Source organism: Podarcis filfolensis, assembly GCF_964270895.1.
Source record: "Podarcis filfolensis genome assembly, chromosome: 7".
In the NCBI taxonomy this organism is placed as follows: domain Eukaryota; kingdom Metazoa; phylum Chordata; class Lepidosauria; order Squamata; family Lacertidae; genus Podarcis; species Podarcis filfolensis.
Window position 1 is genome coordinate 74181435 of NC_139603.1, and position 24695 is coordinate 74206129.

At 40.5% G+C, this 24695-nt stretch overlaps 1 protein-coding gene across 14 annotated transcripts in view; it reads right to left on the reverse strand.

The window, feature by feature from the left end:
• TRPS1 (transcriptional repressor GATA binding 1) overlaps positions 1-24695 on the reverse strand; it is a 240413-nt gene that overhangs the window by 167432 nt on the left and 48286 nt on the right. For 6 of the 14 annotated variants that reach the window (XM_083621851.1, XM_083621846.1, XM_083621847.1 and 3 more), the window contains exons 2-3: positions 10549-10722; positions 7979-8907 (exon numbers count right to left, since the gene is read on the reverse strand). In XM_083621851.1, coding sequence (XP_083477977.1) covers positions 7979-8907; positions 10549-10585 — 966 coding nt within the window. In that variant the 5' untranslated portion in view covers positions 10586-10722. Of the gene's footprint in view, positions 1-7978; positions 8937-10548; positions 10723-24695 lie in introns of all 14 variants that reach the window. The other 8 variants (XM_083621844.1, XM_083621845.1, XM_083621850.1 and 5 more) reach the window with 3 other exon arrangements.

Consider the following 24695-nt stretch of genomic DNA (forward strand, 5'->3'; position numbering starts at 1 on the left):
CAAGTTGTTACCATCCACTGAAACATTACAGAGGAAGGGGGAACTAGTGAAACTCTTACTCTGCTCTCAGCCCCTCCAATTAGGTTCATGCATATTAAACCCTCCAATTAGGTTCATGCTTATTCCACCCTGATGTAAACATCTTTCCAGGGTTGGTCTGTTAAAACTTTCAAACAAAGACCCCAATCCTACAATTATTTCATGTGAACGAATTCCTGCATCCACGCCAAGTGCCATATACCCTGCAGGTCCACCGCTATGAAAACTCAAAGCAGGATGGTGGCCAAAAGGAATTTGTTCCATTCTAAACAATGTTAAGTATTTTTACTCAATGTTAATCTTTGAAATGAAAAGGGAGAGAAGAAGAAGGGGAGAGGGGGAGAAGGATCGATCTTGGCTGTTCCTTGGAAACTGGATCTGTATAAATCAGTACCCGGAGGCTGCCAAGCTTCTTACGACTGATGCTGCAGACCATGACAGAGAAACAAATCAAGAGGCTAATGAGTTTCAGAAATAAGTTTGCATCCAGCTTGCAAATGAGATTCATATTTCGACAAATGTGACAATGTATTTTAGTTCCTATGGAAGTGAGTCAAGAAAATACAGCACCCGAATGCAGATAATGGCTGGGAGGCTATATACCTGAAATCAGTATGTAAATCCTTAATTAGCTGATAAATTAATAGGCAAGTCCTAATTAACAGATCAAAACAAAAAAGAAGTATTGGCAACACCACAAGGAAACAATTTTGCATATAGTCTCTACTTGAAGTGCATGGTCATTAAATTTGAAAATGACCATCAAATTCATAAATAGGGGCTTACAATCTAGAGTTGATGCTGACTCGGTATACTCGGTCTCCACCCCAATCATTCTGCCTGGATACTGAGGTCCAGCGCTGAGGGCCTTCTGACAGTTCCCTCGCTGCGAGAAGCCAAGTTACAGGGAATCAGGCAGAGGGCCTTCTCGGTGGTGGCACCCACCCTGTGGAACGCCCTCCCATCAGATGTCAAGGAAATAAACAACCACCTGACATTTAGAAGACATCTGAAGGCAGTCCTGTTTAGGGATGCTTTTAATGTTTAATAGATTATTGTATTTTAATAATTTGTTGGAAGCTGCCCAGAGTGGCTGGGGAAACCCAGCCAGATTGGCAAGGTATAAATAATAAATTATTATTATACAGTATTATTACTTTTAGCAATCCTTTTTTTCCACCCCAAACATTGCAATGTGAAATGCAACTACATCCGAAATGCAATGTACAATCCACTTTGAGGATTGGCTGCCATCATGCATGAAAGCAACAAGGCACACACCATTGGAAGGTATATGGATTGTGGTCCAAGTTTACGGAACAATATAGAAATTGAAGATGATAGATACCATTACTGAAAGTATAGTCCAGATGTTAATTGTTCTTTTTTTCATAAACTAATGAAGAAAAACATTCAACCTTCAAGGGAGCATTTTCCAGGATAGTTTGAAGGAACCCCTGTGCACTGCAGATAGTTCAGGGTAAATTCTAGGGTACATAAATCTCCATCAAATCTCCATGTCCCATCCATGGCTGAGACACAATCGGTCAGGACAAAAGACCACCTTCTCAGTGGCTACACTCAGATTGTGGAATTAACTTAGTTCATGAGCTCCACTGCACACCATCCTTCACAGTTTGTCACTGACTGGTCTAAACTTCCCTGTTCTGGAAAGCATTTGTCTCACTGGGAATATGATTTTTACATGGTAGACCTTCATTGTAGAATGTTTTTCTCTGCCAAGACTGTTTTAATGCAGTTTTTTAAATATATATATATATAAAATCAACATTTATATACCACTTTTCATCACCAAGTGTCCACAGAATGGTTTCACTGTAGTCAGTAAAAACATTTCATTAAAATAATAAAGCATTTAAACAGTACAGCAAATAAAATATCACAAAATCAACACAACCATACAATCATTTCAGTACTACAACATAATACTATCCCATGATTCAGAGCAGATTAAAGCCCAGACTGCCATAACCCCAGGAGAACATATAAATCTTGATAAGCCAATTGGTTCATTATGGATCATGTAGCCCTGTGGAATTCATTTCCTCCTAAGAAGGGGATGCATCACTTCCTCTTTCAAAGTAGTGGAGACCACACCCCTCCCCGCAATGAGACATTAACTACCCAATAGACCCACTCCGCCAAATCCCTCCAGCTACCTGTAAGCAGCCATGAAGTGCAAGGGTCAAGTAGTTGGTCATACTCATCCAAGCCTCTTGTCCACATCTGCAGGCTACATTAACTGAAACTGATCCTTCCAATAAGGGTCAGTCAGTTCTTTGGACCTCCTCTGAAATTATAACCACTAGTCCCACCAAGGCTGAAGTGGAGGCAAGCAATTGTATCTTCATAAAGGTAAGGGACCCCTGACCATTAGGTCCAGTCGTGACCGACTCTGGGGTTGCGGTGCTCATCTCGCTTTATTGGCCGAGGGAGCCAGCGTACAGCTTCCGGGTCATGTGGCCAGCATGACTAAGCCGCTTCTGGTGAACCAGAGCAGCGCACGGAAGCACCGTTTACTTTCCCGCCGGAGCGGTACCTATTTATCTACTTGCACTTTGACGTGCTTTCGAATTGCTAGGTTGGCAGGAGCAGGGACTGAGCAACGGGAGCTCACCCCGTCGTGGGGATTTGAACCGCCAACCTTCTGATCGGCAAGTCCTAGGCTCAGTGGTTTAACCCACAGCGCCACCCGCTAAGCAAATATGTCCAAGCAGGTGACAGGTGGTTCAGATGTTACTGTCTGTGACCAGAACACACTTGTCCTTTAAGCACTCTGAAAAGCACTGATAGGTGGCTGTTTGGATATGAAATTCACTGCCATGACCACCACGTGATAAGCACATGCTATTGTGCTTATATACTGACCTCACTATCAGATTAGTGTCACTTGTATTCTAGTTTCTGTTTGCTTCCTTATCCAAATGTGCACTCTAGACCTCAACGCTGGAGAGAGCACTTAGGGGCAGCCTTGTTGATGGCATCTCCCCCCCCCCTCCAAATCCCTATTCCTATTGTGTCATGCCTTTTAGACTGCAAGCCTGGGGGCCTTTTCTGGCTAAAGAGCAGGATACGAATACTTTAAATGAATAAGTATATCCATATATTACTAGACCTGCAGAAGCTTCTGTAGTGTGCTAGTTAAAGCGTGTGAGCTATGAGACAGATGTCCATCATTTAAATCTCACAACAACCAAAATTTAATTAGGTACCCTTATTTAATCCCATCTCTTCGATGTCAGCCTCCATCTACAATATGGCAGTAATGATATTGGCCAGGTTCTTGGAAAAAGTATTAAGATGAAGTAAGTGACACTTGAAATGCAACGTATAAATTAGAAGCATTAAATATACTAGTAATTAAGTTCTACCATTCGTTAAGCATGCTCAAGATTGAAGCTTTAGTTATTCCTCCCCCAAGACTGGGAGTTACTGAATCGCAATCCATTTCAAATGAAACAGCATTGGGGGGGTGGGGGTGGAAACCACTTCCAGAATAGGCAAGGTCGCAAGACAAATGTGTGGGCACTGGAGGGAATTTCAGCAATCCTTTTACTGCATGCTTATAAAATCTGTTCAGTATTTACTGCGAAGCATGAAAATATTAATCAGTTATTTATCTTCTTACATGTTTGGCATCAACATCTGGTGTATGCACAAGTGGTGAAGTCTAACATTTGGAATGAGTGAATATTTAATGCTCTTTTTCCCCAAACTCACCAGGAAAAGTTAGCATGCATATATATATATATATATATATATATATATATATATATATACACACACACACACACACACACACACACACACACATATATGAATGAAAGAAGATTCCAGAGCCAACTGTTTCTATCAAATAATTACTAGCTTCATATAGGAGTGTCTGGTCTATTTTAGACTATATTTCTGGTTGGAGGAAAGAACTGATCTTAACTAGATTATCTGTGTGCTGTTTCCTACCCCTTTTTTGTCTTCCTTACAGCATTTTGTTGCCAAGCCTTATTAAACGAGTACGGTCTTCATTGATCTGTTTTATTTCTAGTTCTATTTGTTCAATCTGAGATATCACGCACATCTGGTTTATTTCAGAAAATGCCGCCCAGAAAAAGCATTCAGTCCAATCTAATCAAGAACAAACTTGCCCATAAATAACAAAGAACCTAACAATATCACTGTTAGGAAGATGTAAGAGAATGCTAAAAAATAAAAAAAAAATCAAATTCCTGTATATTGACTATCACAATCTTTTTGAAAGCCTGAATCGGTTAGTTAAATAGTACATTCTAAAGAAACACAAAATCAGTTTCTGGATTGCCCACATCTCCCAGTTAATGTTCACACCATTATGCCTGCTCGGAGGTTAATGTTTCTGTGCCCCTTAATCATACGTTCCTACCATCCTTACTGCTGGATCCATCATTAAATATTGCCATTCCCAGGAACTATCACTGTAATTAAAAACTGCTGTGTCTTGTTTAACACATCATGCCAATATTATTTACAAGCCATAGGTTTAGCTTATTATTTGTTTTGCACGTTACTTGCAAGAGTACTAGCAGTTTTTGCAACCCAGCATATATTCCAGACAGTCATTTCATAAGAAACCTTTACAGGATAAATTCTTGTGAAAGAGTTCACAGAATCTCCCTACAGCCCTGTCATCAGGTGCTGAAATAAACCAAATGTGTGTCACACTGCAGTTTTAACAAGCTACAAACAGAGCCAGCCTTTTTCTACAGAACTGAAACTGTCAAAAGACGCAATAGATTAATTCAACAGGCTTTATAGAATTAACCTGAAGTTTCCAGCAAGCAAAAATTCAAGTTTTCTATATTACTTTGATGTTTTTAGTGAAATGTCTGTGAAATATGTGACTTTAATTATATCACTATTGGTGAGGTTTCTCTTTAACCAAATTATGCCATTTAGACAGCAAACATCGAGACCCAAAAAAGTAAAGTAAAGTAGTTAGGGGGATGTGGCATGATTGAGTCTAACTGAGAAAAAATAGCACTCATAATTTATAATAAAACTATCTCTAGATGAAGTACCACATAGAAAATCATTTAATTTTGTCACTAATAAATTAGTAAATTTGTATTATTGTTTCCAACTGGCCTGATTGCACTTAATTGGACTGCTTCATTTGTGGTTAGCGATACATGCTCTATTTTGTCCTGCTTACTGGAGAGGGAATGCCATTTAAACAAAAACAAAACAAACCCCTTTTTAAAAAGCATTAAAGGGTACATGGTGGAAGAGCAGAAAGCCACACACTGTACCATGATGGCAAAATAATATTTATTATTAGCCTACATAACAAGGTGGTTGTGAATGATAACAGAATTCTAAGGCAAAGCCAGCGCAATGAAAATTAAAAACCTCATTGTGACACGTGGAGACTCCAGCAAGAGTTTGGAGATGAGAGGAATTCAGCTGGAAATTTAGGCAAATTAGTGTAAAGTTGCTGAGTACATAACTTACGGAATTATGCACTACCCACCTCCACCCATAACATACCATGCAGAAGCAAAACTGAAAAGAATAGCCACAGTGCCTAAGAAAAAATACAGGCCTGCTTCTCCATGCATACTACTATGATGATGAAGTGTGCTAGGATTTATTATGGAATATTACTCTCATAATGCTCAAATGGCTTTCTGTTGTGCGGAAATGTAAGCCTTATAGGCCTGGCACCAGATCAGTTACACTCCTTGTCCTCAAGACTTAATGTTCCTTGCTCCATCAAAAATCAATAAGAAAAGCCATGGCAGAGATCAGATTGTTCATTTAAAATAATCCAGATACTAATTTTCTGCTACATTATTTCAAGAGAGTTATTTCCCATAGGACTGTATTTCCCCCCAGATATGATCTACCAAACCTGCATGCTTCCCGTTTTTAGAATCACATGGCACGAAGCGAGACTTACATGCCGAAACTGCTGAAGGCACATCCCATTCCCTTGCCAATAAAGCCATGGCACATTTGGCTGTCTGCCGTTTAAGCATCCCTAAGCCTCCCCATACCCACCCTACCACACATTGCCAACAGATTATTACATCTGTGCAAGGAAGACAAGAGTTGGGCCAGCAACCATTAGGGTGCCCCGTAAGGGTACAATCATGACCCCATCAAGTCCATACCACAAAAGGCCCATTTGTACCAGGCAAGAGGTTGACCTGACAACTGATGCTATCCCACAAATCGTCCAGGGCCTGATCATAGTGCTAGTCCAGAAACACCTGGAAAGCCACATTTTCCCCATTCCTAAGGAGCCCTTTCATACCACCCTCTTGATTCCGGACTGTATCCAATGCTAGTTCTGCTCAGAATAGGCCCATTGAAGTTAATAGATATGGCTATTAATTTAAATAGATCTGCTCTGAGTAGAACTAGCATTGGATACAAACTTATGGCTTCTAGGCATAGGCAATCTCCGGCCCTCCAGATGTTTGGGACTGCAATTCCCATCAACCCTGACCACTGGTCCTGTTAGCTAGGGATGGTGGGAATTGTAGTCCCAAAACATCTGGAGGGCCAGAGTTTGCCCATGCCTGTTCTAAGTTCTCCCCCCGCCCCGTAAAAAAAATCAAAATCAACTATCAGACGCAGAATGCAATGGAAGAAGCCCTGCATCATACTGCACAATAGATTGTGCATTGAGTGAGAGGCTGGACTAGATATTTTTCTATGACCCATCAAACCAAGCAGGATAGCTCAGCCAATAAGAGCATGAGACTCTTAATCTCATGGTCATGGGTTCCAGCCCTACATTGGGTAAAAAGGTTCCTGAATTGCAGGGGATTGGACTAGCTGAGCCCTTGTGATCCCTTCCAAACTCTGTGATTCTCTGCACTGCATCTGTTTACATAATTTATCTTGAGGAATTTGGATACTTTCATCACCAAATAATATGAGCAGCCCTATCCTTAAGGGAAGCATGATTTGAAGATTCCTTCAGTCATTACCCATTACACCCTACGAGCCCTGAATCCAGGAATAGTTAGTCATGACTGAGTCCCATTGAAACCAAATGAAAAGTCATCACTATCTGATCTGATCTGCTTCATTTGGGATTCAGTCCTGACTAACTTAAAATGTACTATCCCCGACTCAGTTAAGCAGAGAATTGAAAATGTAATGTGCTAATGCAGCAAGCAAGTTTTTGCAAACGTGTGACCTGGCTTGAAACGTAACATTAAACCGCAGTATACCGTTATGGGAATGAGAATGCTAAGGCCTTAGGTTTGAAAGCTTCTTCCTCTGCTCTCTTCCTCCAGCAAGCTTAAACAGCATTTTACAAATCAGATAAATAACTATTAGGAGTGCCCCAAAGAAGAATTTGTACGCTGGGCCTAATAAACCCTTTTCTGTGCACCTAGAGGTCTTTCCTTTTAATTCCTGTTTCATCCAATAAGGACAAACTGTAGTTAATTTAGACTATGGTTTATTGAAGCAAGCCCAAATCAAAATGCCTTTTTTATCAAAGCTGTTTGCAAACTAACCACAGTTTAGCTCATTTTGGGAGTAACAACAAACTCTACTTACTTTGTATCAGGGCCTAGGTGCTTCCAATCTCCTCCTCTGGTAAACACCAGAAGAGGTAAAGTGATTGGTCAAGCAGCTCACTTTTGTAAAGTAAAACTGTGGCACAGCATTATATCCAAACTTAACCATGGAGTCACTCACTGAGCAGCTTCTTGTTAGGTATACACTTAGACCTAAGCCTGCTTCTGAATAATGTGTGAAATGAACGATGAATTCATGCAGACCAAACTTGAAAAGCAGTAACTTAAGTGGCATTGATGTGGCTGTAGCAGCTCACATGAGATTCATTACGCAGGCTTAAAATTGTGTCCCCATGTTTTTCTTGTTAGGAAGCGCACAGGGAGGTATGGAAGTATGAGATACAAACCTGCACATCATAAGTCCCGTTTAGCAGGACAGGCCTTTGGGAATTGATATCCTGCAGGACCCCTGACAGCACAGAACAATTGACTTTCTGGAAGTCTTTGGAGTGGCTGAACTGCACCATGTTGTGGAGAGCCAAAATTTTAGTGTCAAGCTCAGCATCCTGCCTGGTGCGGTTGTGCAGCCCGAGGTGGTACTTGCGGAAGTGTTTGATGAGATCTGTGGGGTCGTTCCCATAGTAACCATAGCCACAGATGTTGCATTTGAAGTCCTGAAGCTCTGGAGACAGAGGCGCCATATCAGGGTTCTCGTTTGCCAGCAAATCTGCTTTCAATTTGCTTGGCCTTGCGTCCCCATCTGAAGGCACTTGTGGGTTTTTTGAGGCCACCGAACCCGGGCTCGAACCCCGGCCCTCGGCTTGACCACTTTGCACATGCACTGTTTCGTCCGTAGATTTTGGTGATGTGCGATGCTCATCGCTTTTCTCCGACAGATCTCCTGGCGGGGTGCAGATCACATCTTGGGTGTCATCTGCATCTGATCTGAGAGGAGACTTCAAGGACTCTGAGATTCCCCCAACAGCTGGAGATGAGAAGCCCTGCATATTTCTGTCTGTCACCTCATCATGAGGGAAGGATGGAACATTTCCTCCCTTATTGTGGCTTTCATAATTAAAGCCAGCCTTTTCGCTTGCTGCGGAGCTTTTAAAGTCCTTTTTAGTGCTGGGAGATGACTCTGGGACATGCGTGCAAAACCCCTCCTTGTCAGTTTGCTCCGCAGCCTCACTCTGCTCAGCGTTCCCTTGCATCGGACCGGCAGAAAATTCTCGTTGCCTTTCAATAGTGTCACTTTCAGGACCCGGCGACTTGAGAGTCTCGGGTTCACCTTCACTAGCAACGTTTCTTAGAGGGGGGTTCTTTTTCCGGACCATATCTGAAAGCAGAAACAGAAAAACAATTAGACTGCTTAAACTACGCAGTCAATTTATGCCACCCCTCACCCTTAAACATAAAGGTGCAGTTTCTGCCAGATACAAAATACCCACAAGCTTTTATAAAACACTGGATACTATCAGTGGCACACTTACTTGGGCACAGTTACAATGCTGGCACACTCATTTTGACTTAAATCTTACAGAAATAGCAACATTTCAAAATGTAATTTAAATAAATTTTAAAATATCACTGGTAATCTCCAGTTCTGTGCATCAGTTAGTAGCTTGACAGCTCTGTAAAAGAATCCCAGTAATGCCATGCTAAATTCTTTTTTTAAAAAATTCTTATTAGTATAAATACTTATTGATGTGTCATACTGAGATCAGTATTTAGCCTCACACATGCATGCACTCACACACACCAGATTTTTTTTTTGGGGGGGTGGCATTGGCTCCTCCCTTCCTACTGAACCCTATGCCACTCTTTGCTTTAAGATAAGAAAACCCCTTAATTGTGAAAACAGATATAGAACTGAAAAAAATATATGCTACTATAGGCTATATGAGCTATGTTTTGAGAGTGTTGCTCACATAAGAGATCCAGAATTTCTTAAAACAAACAATAAACTATGCACTCTTTCATATTTTGCATGGTCTGGGTCTAATCTCATAGTTATCAAGCAAACATAATGTTCGAATGAGAATCTTATACTTATCAGTAACTTCCATTCTATAATTTTACAGTACTGTAAAATGTTATAACTTTACTGCCTAGAGCAGGGGTAGCCAACGTAGTGCTCCCTTCCAGATGTTGCTGGACTCCAGTTCCCATCACCCTCAACCAGCATGGCCATTGGTTATGGGTGATGGGAACTGTAGTCTGACAATATCTGAAAAGCACCACGTTGGCCGGCCTAGGGTCTCAAAACGGGGGAAATGAAGTCAACCCCTACAAAGGAGGAGGATTTTATGGCAAGCACAGTACCAACACGTTGTTCAGCAACTGGGTGGGCTGAATATCGCCTTGCTGAAGATACCTCCTGATCTATACTGGATTTCTGAAGCTAGCCACACCCCTTCGGTACTATCATCCCAATGTGATTTGAGAAGAAGGGAGCTTAGGAAGAGCTGAAACAGATGGTTGGGCCATGGGCTGGGTGAGGCAAAATACACAAAAGCTTTTTTGAAGTCCCCCTCCCCCCACCCTCCTGTCTAAAATCTCAAAATAATTGCCAATATTTTCGTATGAGAAGAAGAATTTGTGAAGCTAATATTAGGCGCATCACCCTTCCACCACCCCTTCCTAAAAAAATGTTTTCCTAAAAACTGCAGTTTCATTGGACTGTATCTATGATACTCTACCCTTAAAGAAAGATACGCTTTTCCTCTGGCTTGTACACTATCAATATCATTTTTCAAGAAGACATATTATCTAAATAAAAGCCCATTTGCAGTACTTCTAAATGGAAGAAACTATCTACTGGCAAGTCATGTTAGACAGAGTGAGAATACAGAGAAAGCATATAAGCATTCTGCAATTATTATCTGTAAGACAAATAACAGATTGCACAATGCTTTATAGCGTGCCAAGAAGTTTTCCAGTTAACATTTCCACTTGGAAAAAAAAATAGATTACATACTTTTAAAATCATACCCAGCATTGACTTCATAAGGCATGTGGCTCTAGAATGCTTTTTTGTTTTTTTGCTTTTACAGTTATTAATTCTATTAGTCAGCTAGCAGGAGGGCTAACGCAACTGGCTTAGGAGGTACACGGAAGACACAGAAGACATTTTGAGGGCTGATCTGCACATCTGCAAAAGAAAAAAAAAGATTTCCTTCCTAAATTATGCATTCATGATCAGTTGGGGTTTTTCCTTACTTAAAAACATGATTATGTCTGCTTTCTATGCAGCATTAGATCTACTACAGCAAATAGTGGCTGCAGCAAACAGTTCTCAGTTTAGAAAAATACACAGCATTCAGCATGCTTTGTCCTTTTCCATATGCACTCCTTGCATAGACATTCTCGCAAATTCTGATCCCAATATTTTGTAGGTATCCAGCTGTATGGCAACTAGTTTTGGCCCATCAAGAGGGAAGTATCAGGAAACTTTGGTGTCATAGCTTAATTCAAAAGTGATGCATCACTACTACCTTCCAATAACTACATCACAAAATCACAATACATTCTTCTCTTTTGCTTCTCCAACTCCAACCCCAATCCCTCCTGTATCAGCCCCACTCACCCTATGACATGATAGACCCTGATGGGATCTCCCAGTGTACCACAATCAGAAAAGCTACTCTCTTCAGCTTACTTACTTACACACACACACACACACACACACACACACACACACACACACACACCTGATGTCTAGGATAGATTTATAGTAAGTGTAGTCCTTTCTGGAGAGTTAATAGTACTTTTTTAAACAATACAGCCAGGCATATACATATTTATTACACATATGCTTTTCATGTCAGCTACAAAACAGATAAGATGGGTTAACTTTTAAGCACGGAAATGAATGCATTCCACGTCTTTAACAACCCCCCACAATCCTAGAGCTCAGCTCTAATACCGGAAGTGAGACAGCTTTGGTATAAAAGCAGTGGAACACAGAAAGGTAAGTTAGACTAGGGGCTAGTTATTTTCTCATTCCCTGCCCGCTCCTTTTATGCGTTAAAAATTAACCCTCCAGACCCATTTTATATCCAAACCTGACCATGTGTGACGCTAAGATAAACCAAATGCAACTCAGGTGTCAGAATACAGTCTTGGGAGTCACTCAGACCAATGGAGAAAGGAAGGAATTGTTCCTATGGTCTGCCTAGTAGCAGAGAAGCATAGTCATGTGTAGGATGGAATGGGGAGGCTTGTAGCACCAAGTTATGTTCTGTCATCTGGTCCGGTCAAATGCTGTATAACTTCCCAAGCAACGGCCTCTAACAACGCTGATAATCTTTCACAAAGTTATGTGAAACTCATTTTTGAAAGCAAGTGGGCATGTCACGCAGTAAGACTCCCAACAGCTCTAGGAATTAGTTCTAGATTTCATGGAAGAAAATTGCTCAAAAGCAATGGCAAGTGGTTCATTACCTGATAACTAGTTCTCATTTTCTGGTAAATAATCTGGCCATCCAGTTCTATTGTTTACATATAACAATACAGTGGTACCTCGGGTTAAGTACTTAATTCGTTCAGGAGGTCTGTTCTTAACCTGAAACTGTTCTTAACCTGAAGCACCACTTTATCTAATGGAGACTCCCGCTGCTGCCGCGCCACCGGAGCACGATTTCTGTTCTCATCCTGAAGCAAAATTCTTAACCTGAAGCACTATTTCTGGGTTAGCGGAGTCTGTAACCTGAAGCGTATGTAACCTGAAGCGTATGTAACCCGAGGTACCACTGTACTACAAACTCAGTGGAACACAGTGGAACTCAGTGGAACTCCAGATCAGTAACCAATATCGGGGGCTATGTTAATAGAAAACAAGTAAAGCCTCACAAAAATTCAGCTCACCTCTAGTGCAACCTACCAAGTACTCCTCCAAAATTAACTAAGGTTGCACAGAAACCTAAAGGTTCAATGCCACAATACATGGAAACAAATGTGTATCTCAAGTTGGAAGCGGCAAGTCACTAGCTATGCATTATATCATCCTCCCCTTCCTCAACATACACCATGCTGTATTCCTTAGCTAGAGGCCCTTCGCATATGGAAAGCTACATAAACGCTACGCTGCATAGAAATGGCAAGAAACCTATCTGGACTGCAAACGCAGTTCATGATGCAAAGTAATGTCACTGCAAATTCTAAGTGGGTGGGGTCCACTATCATAAGTCCAAGACAAGGCAAATAGTTATATTAAAGTGTAGGTGCACCGATTAAAGAGGTGCAGATGTTTTCAACTAACTGCAAGCCAAGTTCTCCTAATTTTCCTGAGATTTTTCATAGATACGGAGCGATGCCAGTCCAAATCTCACTGGGGCAAGACAAGAACAATGCAGCTGCCGCCGCCGAACTGAGTTCTCAGAGGCTCTACATAATGCATACCTATTAATACTTTCCTACCACTCTAGGGTGTAAACTTTAATTAATTAATAGACTGCAGAGAACTTTGAAATCATCTGATGAAACGGCTTTATATGGTGCAATGTTATTATAACAACTGGAACCAAAATTATTTTCAGCCTACTGAATCTGGCAGAGGGTGTAGGAGTGAGCTTCATGTTAAAACAAAGCAACCAAGGTGTAATTTCATATTATTCTCCCTCCAGAGGAGAGAAATACCTGCTAGAGAATCACAAACTTTTTTTTTTTTTTTTTACATTAAGCATATGCAAGGTTAGGAAACAATTAATCACATACTTCTTTGGTGTAGCTTTGGCATAGCGAGCACTCATTTAAATAGGGCTTAGGCTGGATCCCACACTGTCACACTAAATGAGGGGAGATTTAATCAGCACTGACTGGCAGGCTGTCTCTCCACTCCATGCATGGCAGTTTCTTATTGGATAATTAATTAGGTTCACCTAATTTACAGCAAACTTACATTTTTATTGACAAATGTTTGTATTTAAAAGCAAAAATACCGAAAAATATGTAAGAACATTTGGGGAAGTTGTATTTTTGGCTTATGTTAAAAGTTTAATACTTATCAAATATAAAACAAACAAACATCTTTAGACAGGAAGTCTGCAGGCGGGGCTTATGTTGTTGTTTAATCGAACAGCACCGGGCAATTTTACAGGCAATCCTCCTCCTAATCATCACCATCTACCAAAGTCCATCAAAACCAGGGGGAGAGATGGTATCTATAAAAACAGATTTTTGCATCTTGCTGGTTCAGTTCTTCCCAACATTATAGGTGGCAAGCAAACTGAACTTTTAATAATGATGACATAATTTCCAAACTACCAGTGACTGTAAATTAAGGACTGGACTTACCTATAAAGTGTAAGGGCTGCAACTTCTTTCCCCCACACTTTCCCCCATGCTTCCTGAAACATGCTCAGAGTGTTCTTCCCCCCATCCTTTACCCCACACTTCCTGAAACATGCTCGGAGTGTGTGTATTAGGAGAACACCCAAAACAGCACAAAGGGGCAGGGGAGGGGCATCATTCCGACTGGCGAGCTAAAATGCTCACAAAAGTGGGACGCTGAATTCCACCCTAAGAAATCTGCTTTGCTGAGAGCATCTTTTTCCACTGACGGAGGTGGGGTTTAGTATATGGTAGCTATTATGATGACTGCTCCTAAAATTATATGTACTTCCTGCAGACTTACAATGTAGATATGTTTAATATTTTTTATAAAAATTAAAAATTACTTTTAACTTCTCTAAACTTTCAAAACACAAAACCAAAGGGAAAAGATGGATATCTGAATATGAGATGCAACATTAACAGTTCAGTCTCTATGATTAGGGATGCTTGAAGAAAACGGTGAGTTCCTATACAAAATAGACGGATTCCCCACTTCTCAGACTAATGCACAGATCAGAATTTAATTATCCACCATATTTTTTACAGCTCAAAATCTTGCAAAAATCTTAAACTTATCAAAACATGCATTGAAATATTACCTTGAAATAAAATACCGATTTAATTATGTGTTTTGAGTGAAAATACACATTGAAATATGTATTTCTATACTATGTAAAGGGTGGCTAAAAAAAAAAAAACCCAACCCCTGGTAAATAGAGAAATGGAAAAGGATGCAATTAAAGAAATAAATAATTCATCCATCTCTACATAACTATACTGAAGGACTCTTTTAGCAGATCCTGGTATCTCTGAATAGGCCTGGGAAAAGCTCCTGTCTGAAATCCTTGAGAATTCTGCCAATCATGGTAGACAATACTGAACCTAGATGGACTCAGTATATTGCAGCCTCCTAGGCCCCTAAACGTTACTTTAAAAAAAGAATCAAAAATCTCTCCCACCTCCAACAAAACTCAGATATCCCTATGAAACATTCGTTTTCAACCCAAAGGAAAAAAAGCTTGGTTCCTTCAACACTTGACTCACTGAATTTCTTAGCATAAGATGCAGTGATGGCCACTACCTCAGAAAGCTTTTTAAAAGCACTGGATGAATTTCACAGCAGAGAGATGTATCAATTACTATTAGCAAGGATGTGAAATGTTCACAGTGGGTCCAGAGTAGGTTTTCGCTGACCCTGCTTTGGGGAGTCTGATGAAGTAATGGAGCCACAACACAAACGGTCAACTATTCAACATCATAACTGCTTTCTTTTCTTCTTCTTCTTCTTCTTGGCGTGCTTTAGATGGTTAATTCTTCTGTAGCCACAAAGCCCTTTGAGATTCACTGACTAGCCTAGGAATCCTACGCTAAAATGTAATCTGGCCACAACATGCTCCGATGTTCAACATTCTCAATGCACCTGTTTAATGGACTGAGATAATGCAAGGTGGTTTGTGGCTTTATCCGTTTTGTGGGCAGAACCATGGCTAAATATCTCCTAAGGGCTTTTTTCAGACGAGTCTTGCACAGCATGGTTGACCACCCCATGCCACAGAGGACTGCAGAGCAATCAGGCTTGCAGCCCTGCCTGTATCCATGCTGCTTGCTCCCCGATTTAGGAACCTGAGGTCAAATCACAGGGGAGGGGGGGAGGGCTGCATACATTTTGTTGTCCGTGCTGCTGCGCCCAAGTTGTGCTCTCTCAGCTACCACAGTCTTAACGACGTATGTGGTATGCAAAGGAGTTACCCAGGGTTTGCGCTAGACATAAATTTTAACTAAGAAGAGAAAAATGCTTCAAGGTGCCTTTGAGAAGACAACAGAGAAGACAAATTTCTATTCATTTCAATTGGTCTACTCCAAGTAGGACAAGCTTTGGCTATAACCCAATATCCAGAAGAAGGCATGAAAGGACTAGATACATCAGCACAGCAGAAGACACAGGCAATGTCACCACTGTATTCTGTGCAACTTTTGCTTATGTTTTATTATACAGTGGTACCTCGGGTTAAGTACTTAATTCGTTCCAGAGGTCTGTACTTAACCTGAAACTGTTCTTAACCTGAGCACCACTTTAGCTAATAGGGCCTCCTGCTGCAGCTGCGCCACCGGAGCATGATTTCTGTTCTTATCCTGAAGCAAAGTTCTTAACCTGAAGCATTATTTCTGGGTTAGCGGAGTCTGTAACCTGAAGCGTATGTAACCTGAAGCATATGTAACCCAAGGTACCACTGTAGTGGTATAGTGGGAAGCAGTACCAGCAGCTGGCAACTTCAGAATATAGCTCCTTTTAAAATGAAGGCTTAAACACTTGGGTGAAGATGTCACTCATGAGAGCAGAAGACCAAAATCATGTCTAGTCCAGCATCCTGTTTCTCACAGTGGCTAACCAGATGCCACCAGGAAGCCCATAAGAAGGGGACTAAAGAAATAGCCCTCTCTCACTATTGTCTCCCAGGAACTGGCAGTGGAGAGACATATGAAATGTGGAAGCAGCATATAAACATCATGACTCGTAGCCACTGACAGCTTTGCATCTTCCACAAATTTGTCCAATCCCATCTTGAAGCTATCTAAGCTAATGGCTATCATCAAATCTTGTGAAACTGAACTCATTAAGATTCCCCTGCTAAACAGCTTCAATAGACAAACAGAGTTTGAGCATTCTGAGAGAGGAAGCAAAACTTTCCCATAGTCACTTTCTTCACACCATGCATAATTTTACATAATTTTACATATCTCATATGTCCTGCATTGCAGGAATTAGACTGGATGACCCGTGGGGTCCCCTCCAACTCTACAATTCTATGCTTCTATGATATTGCTGAGGGATGTGGGTGGCGCTGTGGGTTAAACCACTGAGCCTAGGACTTGCCGATCAGAAGGTCGGCAGTTCAAATCCCCGCGACGGGGTGAGCTCCCGTTGCTCGGTCCCTGCTTCTGCCAACCTGGCAGTTCGGAAGCACATCAAAGTGCAAGTAGATAAATAGGTACCCCTCTGGCGGGAAGGTAAACTGCGTTTTCCGTGCGCTGCTCTGGTTCGCCAGAAGTGGCTTAGTCATGCTGGCCACATGATCCGGAAGCTGTACGCCGGCTCCCTCGGCCAATAAAGCGAGATAAGCTCCGCAACCCCAGAGTCGGCCACGACTGGACCTAATGGTCAGGGGTCCCTTTACATTTACCTATGATATTGCTAGCTGTCCTCCCTAAACAGCTTCCCATATTACAATCTTTTCTCATAGGGGAGCTGCTCCAGCCCACTGACCGTTTTGACTGCCATTGTCAGCCATGTTTTTGAGCATAATGAATGTTGTATAATCCTTTCTGCAATGTGATTAAGAGCTCACAGTATTACAAGAGGAACCACACCACAGATTTGTACAAAAGCATTACAATACTGGTAATTAATTATTTTATCAATTTGCTGATGTCCCTTAGGAAAGTAATTACACTTTGTGCTTGAATAGGTGTGCAGAGTCCTGGAAAGCAGTGTCTGGGGAAAGTCTTAAGTTCATGTTTAGACTGGAGTAAATGCATAGTATATTTGCAGTCCTGCGGTTTCTGTTTATGCATGTAGCAGCAGAAATGGTATCAGCAGCTGATAAATGATAACAGAAGAGTAAAAGTTTGTGCAACGTTATCATACATTCAAGAACTTACATACAACAGAAACCACAGCCTACCATGCATATACACCAAAGTAAACAAGCCTTAAAACACCACTCTAGACATTTTGCAGGAACTTTTTCTGAAGACTTCTTAGACCATTATAAACTAAAAAGACATGCACATTTTTTAACCAGAGTGCTTCAACCTTTGTAGAAAAGAAAAGCACATTCTGTCGTGCCTTGTCCATTTGCGTTTAAATTAACTCCCCAAGCGTTAACTATTCCCAATCCTTTAAATAATAAGACATCTTAAATCCTTCAGAGATATAGTGTTGTCTCCTTCAAACAGATCTCATCAAATAAATCTCTTATTAATTCACATCAAATTAAGCAAGCATATGCTTGTGAGAGCTAGACAAATTAATAGATGCCTAGCTTCCGCAATAATGGCTGAATTAGGCTTTTAAGAGAGTAGGTTTCAAATACAGGTCTAAATAATTGCTTGGAGAAATATAATTCCCACTGAAAGCAAAGGGAGATATTTTAGAGGTAGAAACAGAAAAACAGAAATACTTCCAAAAAAGGATGAGAAATACGTCACAGTAACTATGTTTAATACCAAATTTATGATTTGCATAATACAGTACTCCAATTTACAATTACATTTTAAAATGAAAAGCACTGTCTTCAAGTTTTGCTACCATTGCTGGCATCCATCTGTCTTGAGAGACAATGGAGTGTGCCTCTAGGGATGAAGTCAAACCATTGGAGAATCACAGCACCTGCTGTGGCTGCAGAGTCCAGTAACTGCTGCCTCTCTGGAGTGCAAGCCTGGGCAGTGTGTATGGAGATCCTCAGTTGCCCAGACCACAAGACCAGACCCTCAAAGTGTCCCTATTTTGCAGAGAGAAAGGCTTCGGGAGTAAACCTCAAGAAAAATTACTACCATACTGTTGCCGTAACTAGCATAAAAGCCAACCTTTTGTTGTTAGCCAACCAGCTCTATGACAACCTCTAAATAATCAGTAAGGTCCTCTCTAATTTGGAAGCAGCACTGAACGATTTAACCGAATAACTACCCTAAGAGGTGTCAGGCTGAGAGAATGTGGTGTGCTCAAGGCCGCCTAGCGTGCTTCATGGCTGCGCATGGAATTTAATCTGTCCAAACCCATCACTCACATCTCTTCCACTACATGGATTCTTGATGTGTTGAGTCCAAAACCAAGAACACCCACCTTTTCTCTATACAAAACAAAAATTTTGGTTCAGCTTTGGAGGTCTATAAATGTCTCTGAAGAAGAAGAAGAGTCTGGATTTGATATCCTGCTTTATCACTACCCGAAGGAGTCTCAAAGCGGCTAACATTCTCCTTTCCCTTCCTCCCCCACAACAAACACTCTGTGAGGTGAGTGGGGCTGAGAGACTTCAGAGAAGTGTGACTAGCCCAAGGTCACCCAGCAGCTGCATGTGGAGGAGCGGAGACGCGAACCCAGTTCCCCAGATTACGAGTATACTGCTCTTAACCACTACACTACACTGGCTCTCTGAAGCTATCTGAACCATTTTAAACCACTTGAATATGAACAGCAACAGCTGTTTTGCATCTTGTCCTGGGCACTGCAGTTATAAGGATACAACAAGACGCAAGACCCGAATCATTGTCTCTTTTACTTCCGTGCTCTGTTTTCTGAGTTGTGCTTATATGCAAGGCACTTCAATACCATATTGGGCAAAAGGCCAAAAGTCTTGTACTGTATTAACACTTTAATTCTACTTGTTAACTCAAGAAAACACAGCCACAGTTTTTGGAGACTGTACCTCTGTTTGATAGTTCTGAATAGGTATAAAACCAGCTTTGCATACGGAAGTCAGCTTTCTGCGAACAGTGAGTACATAGATTGAGAGCAGGAGCAGTGATCCATTCAGACAGAGCACAGTTGCCTGGTGGTATCTCATGGGATGAAACTGCCCAAATTCAGGAGCTATGTTCAGAAATGTACCCGAACATGCAATGTTTAAAACTGGGAACGGAGGCAGCTTTCAATCTATTGTTCATTTAACTTTCTGAAAGTCTTAAATTATTGTTATTAATTCTTATTGATAATTTTATTGTTTCATTTTGTTTAATAAACTGCTTTGACCTGTTGTTTTTCAATAAAGTGGTGTATAAATTTCAGGAAATAAATACAAATAATACATTTTTAAAAAAACCTAAATAAGAAGATGCATGCAGTAGCACTGGAGTTTATAAAGATTCAAAAGAGTTTAGAAAAGTAAAAATCATCCAGGGTAGCACCAGTTTCCCTGAACCTTTCAAATTCATATGATTGTATGCTGCACTCCCTACTCCTGAATGGACAGCCCCGCACATCCCCCCATGCCATTTTTTTGGTGTGGAAAACCACGGGATATTGGACTAGTTTTTACTCGAGAAAGGAGATACAGAATTGAAAATAGATACAATGAACAGATACAGAGTGGTAGAGTCCCTCAATGAAATTGGTAGATAATTCCTTCAGGACAGACAAAAGGAAATGTTTATTCACACACTGAGTATTCTATGGCATGTACTATCGCAACAATAGCAGCGGTCAATAGTTTCAATGCCTTAAAAAAATAATCGGAAAAGATGCTAGCATTACAGGTCTGGCAATGTCTGTTGTTTTAACTCACTTGAGTTCAATGTTTTAATGTTTTAAATGTTTTAAAAAATACATATTTGTAATAAACGATCACTAAACAGAAGACTGTATTGTTGCCTTTGTCCAAGAATGCACATGAAACGCCATATTTAGAACAAAACAATAGGTTGGTTTTTTTCATCTTTGCTTGTTTGTTATTGCTTCAAACTTCATTAAAGCAAGCAACAGGATTGGTCTGCCAAGCAGGGAAAATTACAAGTAGGGAATCACATTTCTAAGTTTCCCTACCTAGAAATAAAACACTACAAAAAACCAACTACTACCACAGAGGTGGGAGGTTGGCTGGAACCTACTCTTATATAAAAGCATTTATATTTCAAGGCATATCTAAGTGATGTGCTAGAATTGTTGATTTTACTTATAGCAGATGTACCCTCTAGATGTTCTTCAACAACAATTTCTGTCATTGCTACTCAACATAGCCATATCAGAGTTGTGATCTAGACGGCACCACACTGACTACTCCAGATTTACAGAGATTCTTTTACATAGGGTGTGTGTCCAAAAGCGGTATCTGTAACCCACTCTACCCTCTCAGGGTTTAATACCTAATACGTTGGCCTGCCCAAGAGATGAGCAATATTTCATTTTTATCCAATTACAAAGTAATACATAATTTGTGATCTATGATGTTTCCTAAAATAATTCCAAGTTGCTAAACTATGGTCCTGTGATGAAACAATCCAGCCTTAAAAGGCATGACTACAGAATTACTAGCCAACGAAAGCTTCACTCAACTGCCTAGTTCACATATTGCGCTTTAAGAAAGAAGGACCTATCAGTTGCCAGAATTAGAAGTAGCAACTCTGTTCCAATTTTCTAATTTATAAAAGTATTCACTGAGGATAATTCTTGATCATCCTAGATGTGTACCTTACTTTTGCCACTTATTCAAGATTGCAAATCTGAAGATGAAACTGGCTAAGGATACTGGGAGTTGTAGTTCAACAACTTCAACCTGCACTCATGCAAGCCTGCACTAATGCATGAGCCAGAGGGTAGAGTCACACAATCATTATTCTATGTGGTTCCAGCACAGTGGCATTCATATGAAACAATATAATCTTAAAGAATCTAAAAGGCAGTGGACTCAGGTATCATTATGCCTTTTGACAAACTACAATATTGTTGATTCCTTGATCCCTAAGCAAGGACAGGGAACACAACTAGAAGATAGCGTAGTACTGGGCTAACATATACCGGGACACCGATAACTAAAAGAACTGCTTCTCCCCATATGAACTTAAACTGAACGCTTACATCACCAAGATCAGGTCTTGCACAATGTACCATAACCATCTGAGAAGCAGCGGGATAATCTCTCTGAAGTGGCAGTTCAGCTTCCACTAAAACTAAAATGTTGTTCTTCCCAGGCTTTGCTATGGCCAAAATGAATGTAATTAATTATCTAATAAATATAATTCTGTAATCAATTACATATTCAATTTCCATGGAACAACAAAAACAATGCAGAGAATAATGTAATTATTTACATAATGTTCACGAACTTAAAAATGATAGCAAATACCAAGCGTATTCACTTGATTGATTCCTATTCCAGACCTCTAATGAACACAAAAATTGCTGCGATTTCTGATCCAGTTTCCATTTCTGACGGAATTCTCCAGCATTCCTAAATCTACTGTATTTCTAAAGTGTTGTTACTTCCCCACACACAAATGCTGCCACTCTCTATCAGGCACAAGTGTAGGAGGACAGCAGCAACAAAAGAGTGGACTGTGTGTTTCCTACACAAGCAGCACATATATAGGAAAACTTGGACACAATTCAGAAACTGGAGTGTTCTGGCTAGAGCTGAATATGAACGCTAGCCAACACACTCATTAATTATCTAGCATTTAGAATCCACATTATCACACAAACTCACATCCCCCCTCCCCAATTTCATTATCAGGCACATCACATGGCAACCAAACTTACTAATTTCTCAAGGAAACATGTGGTTTCTCGTCTAACAGTGTTCTGTAATATTTATTGCACCCCATCCGTTCTATTAAACTTCCAAACTCATCCTATAAGGCTTTAATCTTCAAAACCAAAGCTCATTCAGAAAATTCAAAAGTATCAGACAACTAACCACACACCAAGTTGTTATGAACTTTGGTCACGGCATGTTTAACCTTTATAGATATTTTATGTGAACTGCTACAACATTCAAGAGACGGTGGTGGCTGTTAAGTTATATAGAGTTACATAAATAATCAGTTTTGTATACTGTGTCATCGATGTGCACGGCATTTTACAAACAAGATGATGGGGGTGAGGCCAAGGGGAAACATGTGCATTTGATTTAGTCAGAGTAAGGGTGAGGTACCCGTGGCCCTCCGGATATTGCTGGACTCCAAGTCCCATCATCCCTAACCATGGCCCAAGCTGGTTAGGACTAATGTAAGTTGGAGTCCAGCAGAATCTGGTGCCCCACCGTCAAGTTAGAGATATTTGGGCCTGTATAAATAGAAACTCAGGAGTTAAGCCAAAGGATTCACAGAAAAGATTGGTTTGTGAAGAAAGAAGTGGATCTAAGGCTGCTAATACTGTAAGGATTAAAGTACAGTATGGATGTTTTTTAAACAATATGTGCCTTGTTGAATCAGATTAAGCATCCATTTTGTCCATCCTCTCGTTTCCAACAGAAGCCAGCAAAGTGCCTCTGGGAAGCCAAGTAGCGGGGCATAATGACAATACACTCTCCCACATTGTTTGCACCCAGGCAGACAGATATGCTACCTCAACTGACATATGTTTGCCCCCAAACCTTGTTTTGTAGTAGTCCGCCTATGTTGGGAGACTTCTCCCAAAATCGTCAAAGCATTGTTTGTGAAATAGTTGTTTTTAGACCATTACCCATCAGTGGTAAAATATTTATAGCAGCACACAACTAAATCCTACAAAGAGTAGACCCATTAAAATTGTTTTAGTTACTGATTTCAGTGAATCTACTCTGAATGGAAGTATCCTTGAATTTTAATCCAACACTACAGTTAAGGATGAATTACTTTTGTGTTCTGCTGCTGAAGAGCTCCAAGTAATTCCAAAGCCAGCTACCTCCAACACCAGCAGATAGTCAAGGAACTATCTCATCCATTTTCCATTTCTTATTCTCTGTTAACTGTGGTTCACTTTTTAAAAAAATCACTAAAAAAATACAATCAAAAGATTAGCAACAACAGAAGCTAAAGCTGATCTACAGAAGAAGAAGAAGAAGAAGAAGAAGAGGAGGAGGAGGAGGAGGAGGAATAGTAGTTTGGATTTGATATCCCGCTTTATCACTACCCGAAGGAGTTTCAAAGCTGCTAACAATCTCCTTTCCCTTCCTTCCCCACAACAAACACTCTGTGAGGTGAGTGGGGCTGAGAGACTTCAAAGAAGTATGACTAGCGCAAGGTCACCCAGCAGCTGCATGTGGAGGAGGAAAGGAAAGACAAGCACAGAAAACTCCACCAGTCGACTCTTTCTCAGGAGAACTGCCAAAGAGGATGCTCTGTCCATCTCTTGAGACTAGAACGGCTCATGCAGGGGAGAAATGCTAACCATACATTTAAATGCCTGTGCAGTGCTCCAAGGATCAGACCATTAAGCTAATGCAAGCAACATGAGGCGCAGTCCACAAAATTGTTTCCCCCCAAAGAATGCATCTACATTCTAGTGAAGCCATTGCTTATAACCGAGATGTTGAGAGGAGCAGATTACACTTTGTTTCTGCCTACCCCCTACATTGATTTCAATTTATGTTATAACTGAACTTCATAATATTTTGAAATTAGTTCTCGACAGACGTTTTCTTATGTTTCGTTGGACTTCATTGTAGAGTGTGGGGGGCTGAATGAGGGGGCAATGCCACATTCCTCCCATCAGCCTCTACCATTCATATTTGTAATTTGATTTAAAGCCTGAGAATCTGCCAAGTTTAATAAAACACATAACAATGTTTCCAGACTCGGGTGTTTGTGAAACTCAAATATGTTTTCATCTAAATACTACTAAGCCACTACAAAGCACATAATCATCAAATGGAAAGTAGCAACAAATACAGAACACTCAAACAGAAATCATTAATCACTAATTAGAACACAAAAGAGGGGGAAAACACTCACATAAGAAAAACCATTTAAAAATCAATTTAATCACTTGAAGAAAGTCATTTGGATCACTGGAAGAAACCATTTGTAGCCATGGTGGATCAAGAGCTTTCATTTTCTCCATAGTCTCATTCATAATTATGTTGATTAAGAATCTTGGTCCTCTTTTTCCCACCAATGTCCCAGTCTCATTCACCAATGCCGCCTTCCTTCCAATTCTTACCTACACAATGCGGTGGAGTGGATCTATTGGACTGATAAAATCCAGAAGTTGTTTTGTTTTCTTAAACCACATCTTAGAAGCAAAGCATCTACTATACTTTCCTGGCAGAAACAAGTCTTGAAAAGGCCTTCAAGTTATGTGTTATGTGCACTGGCTAA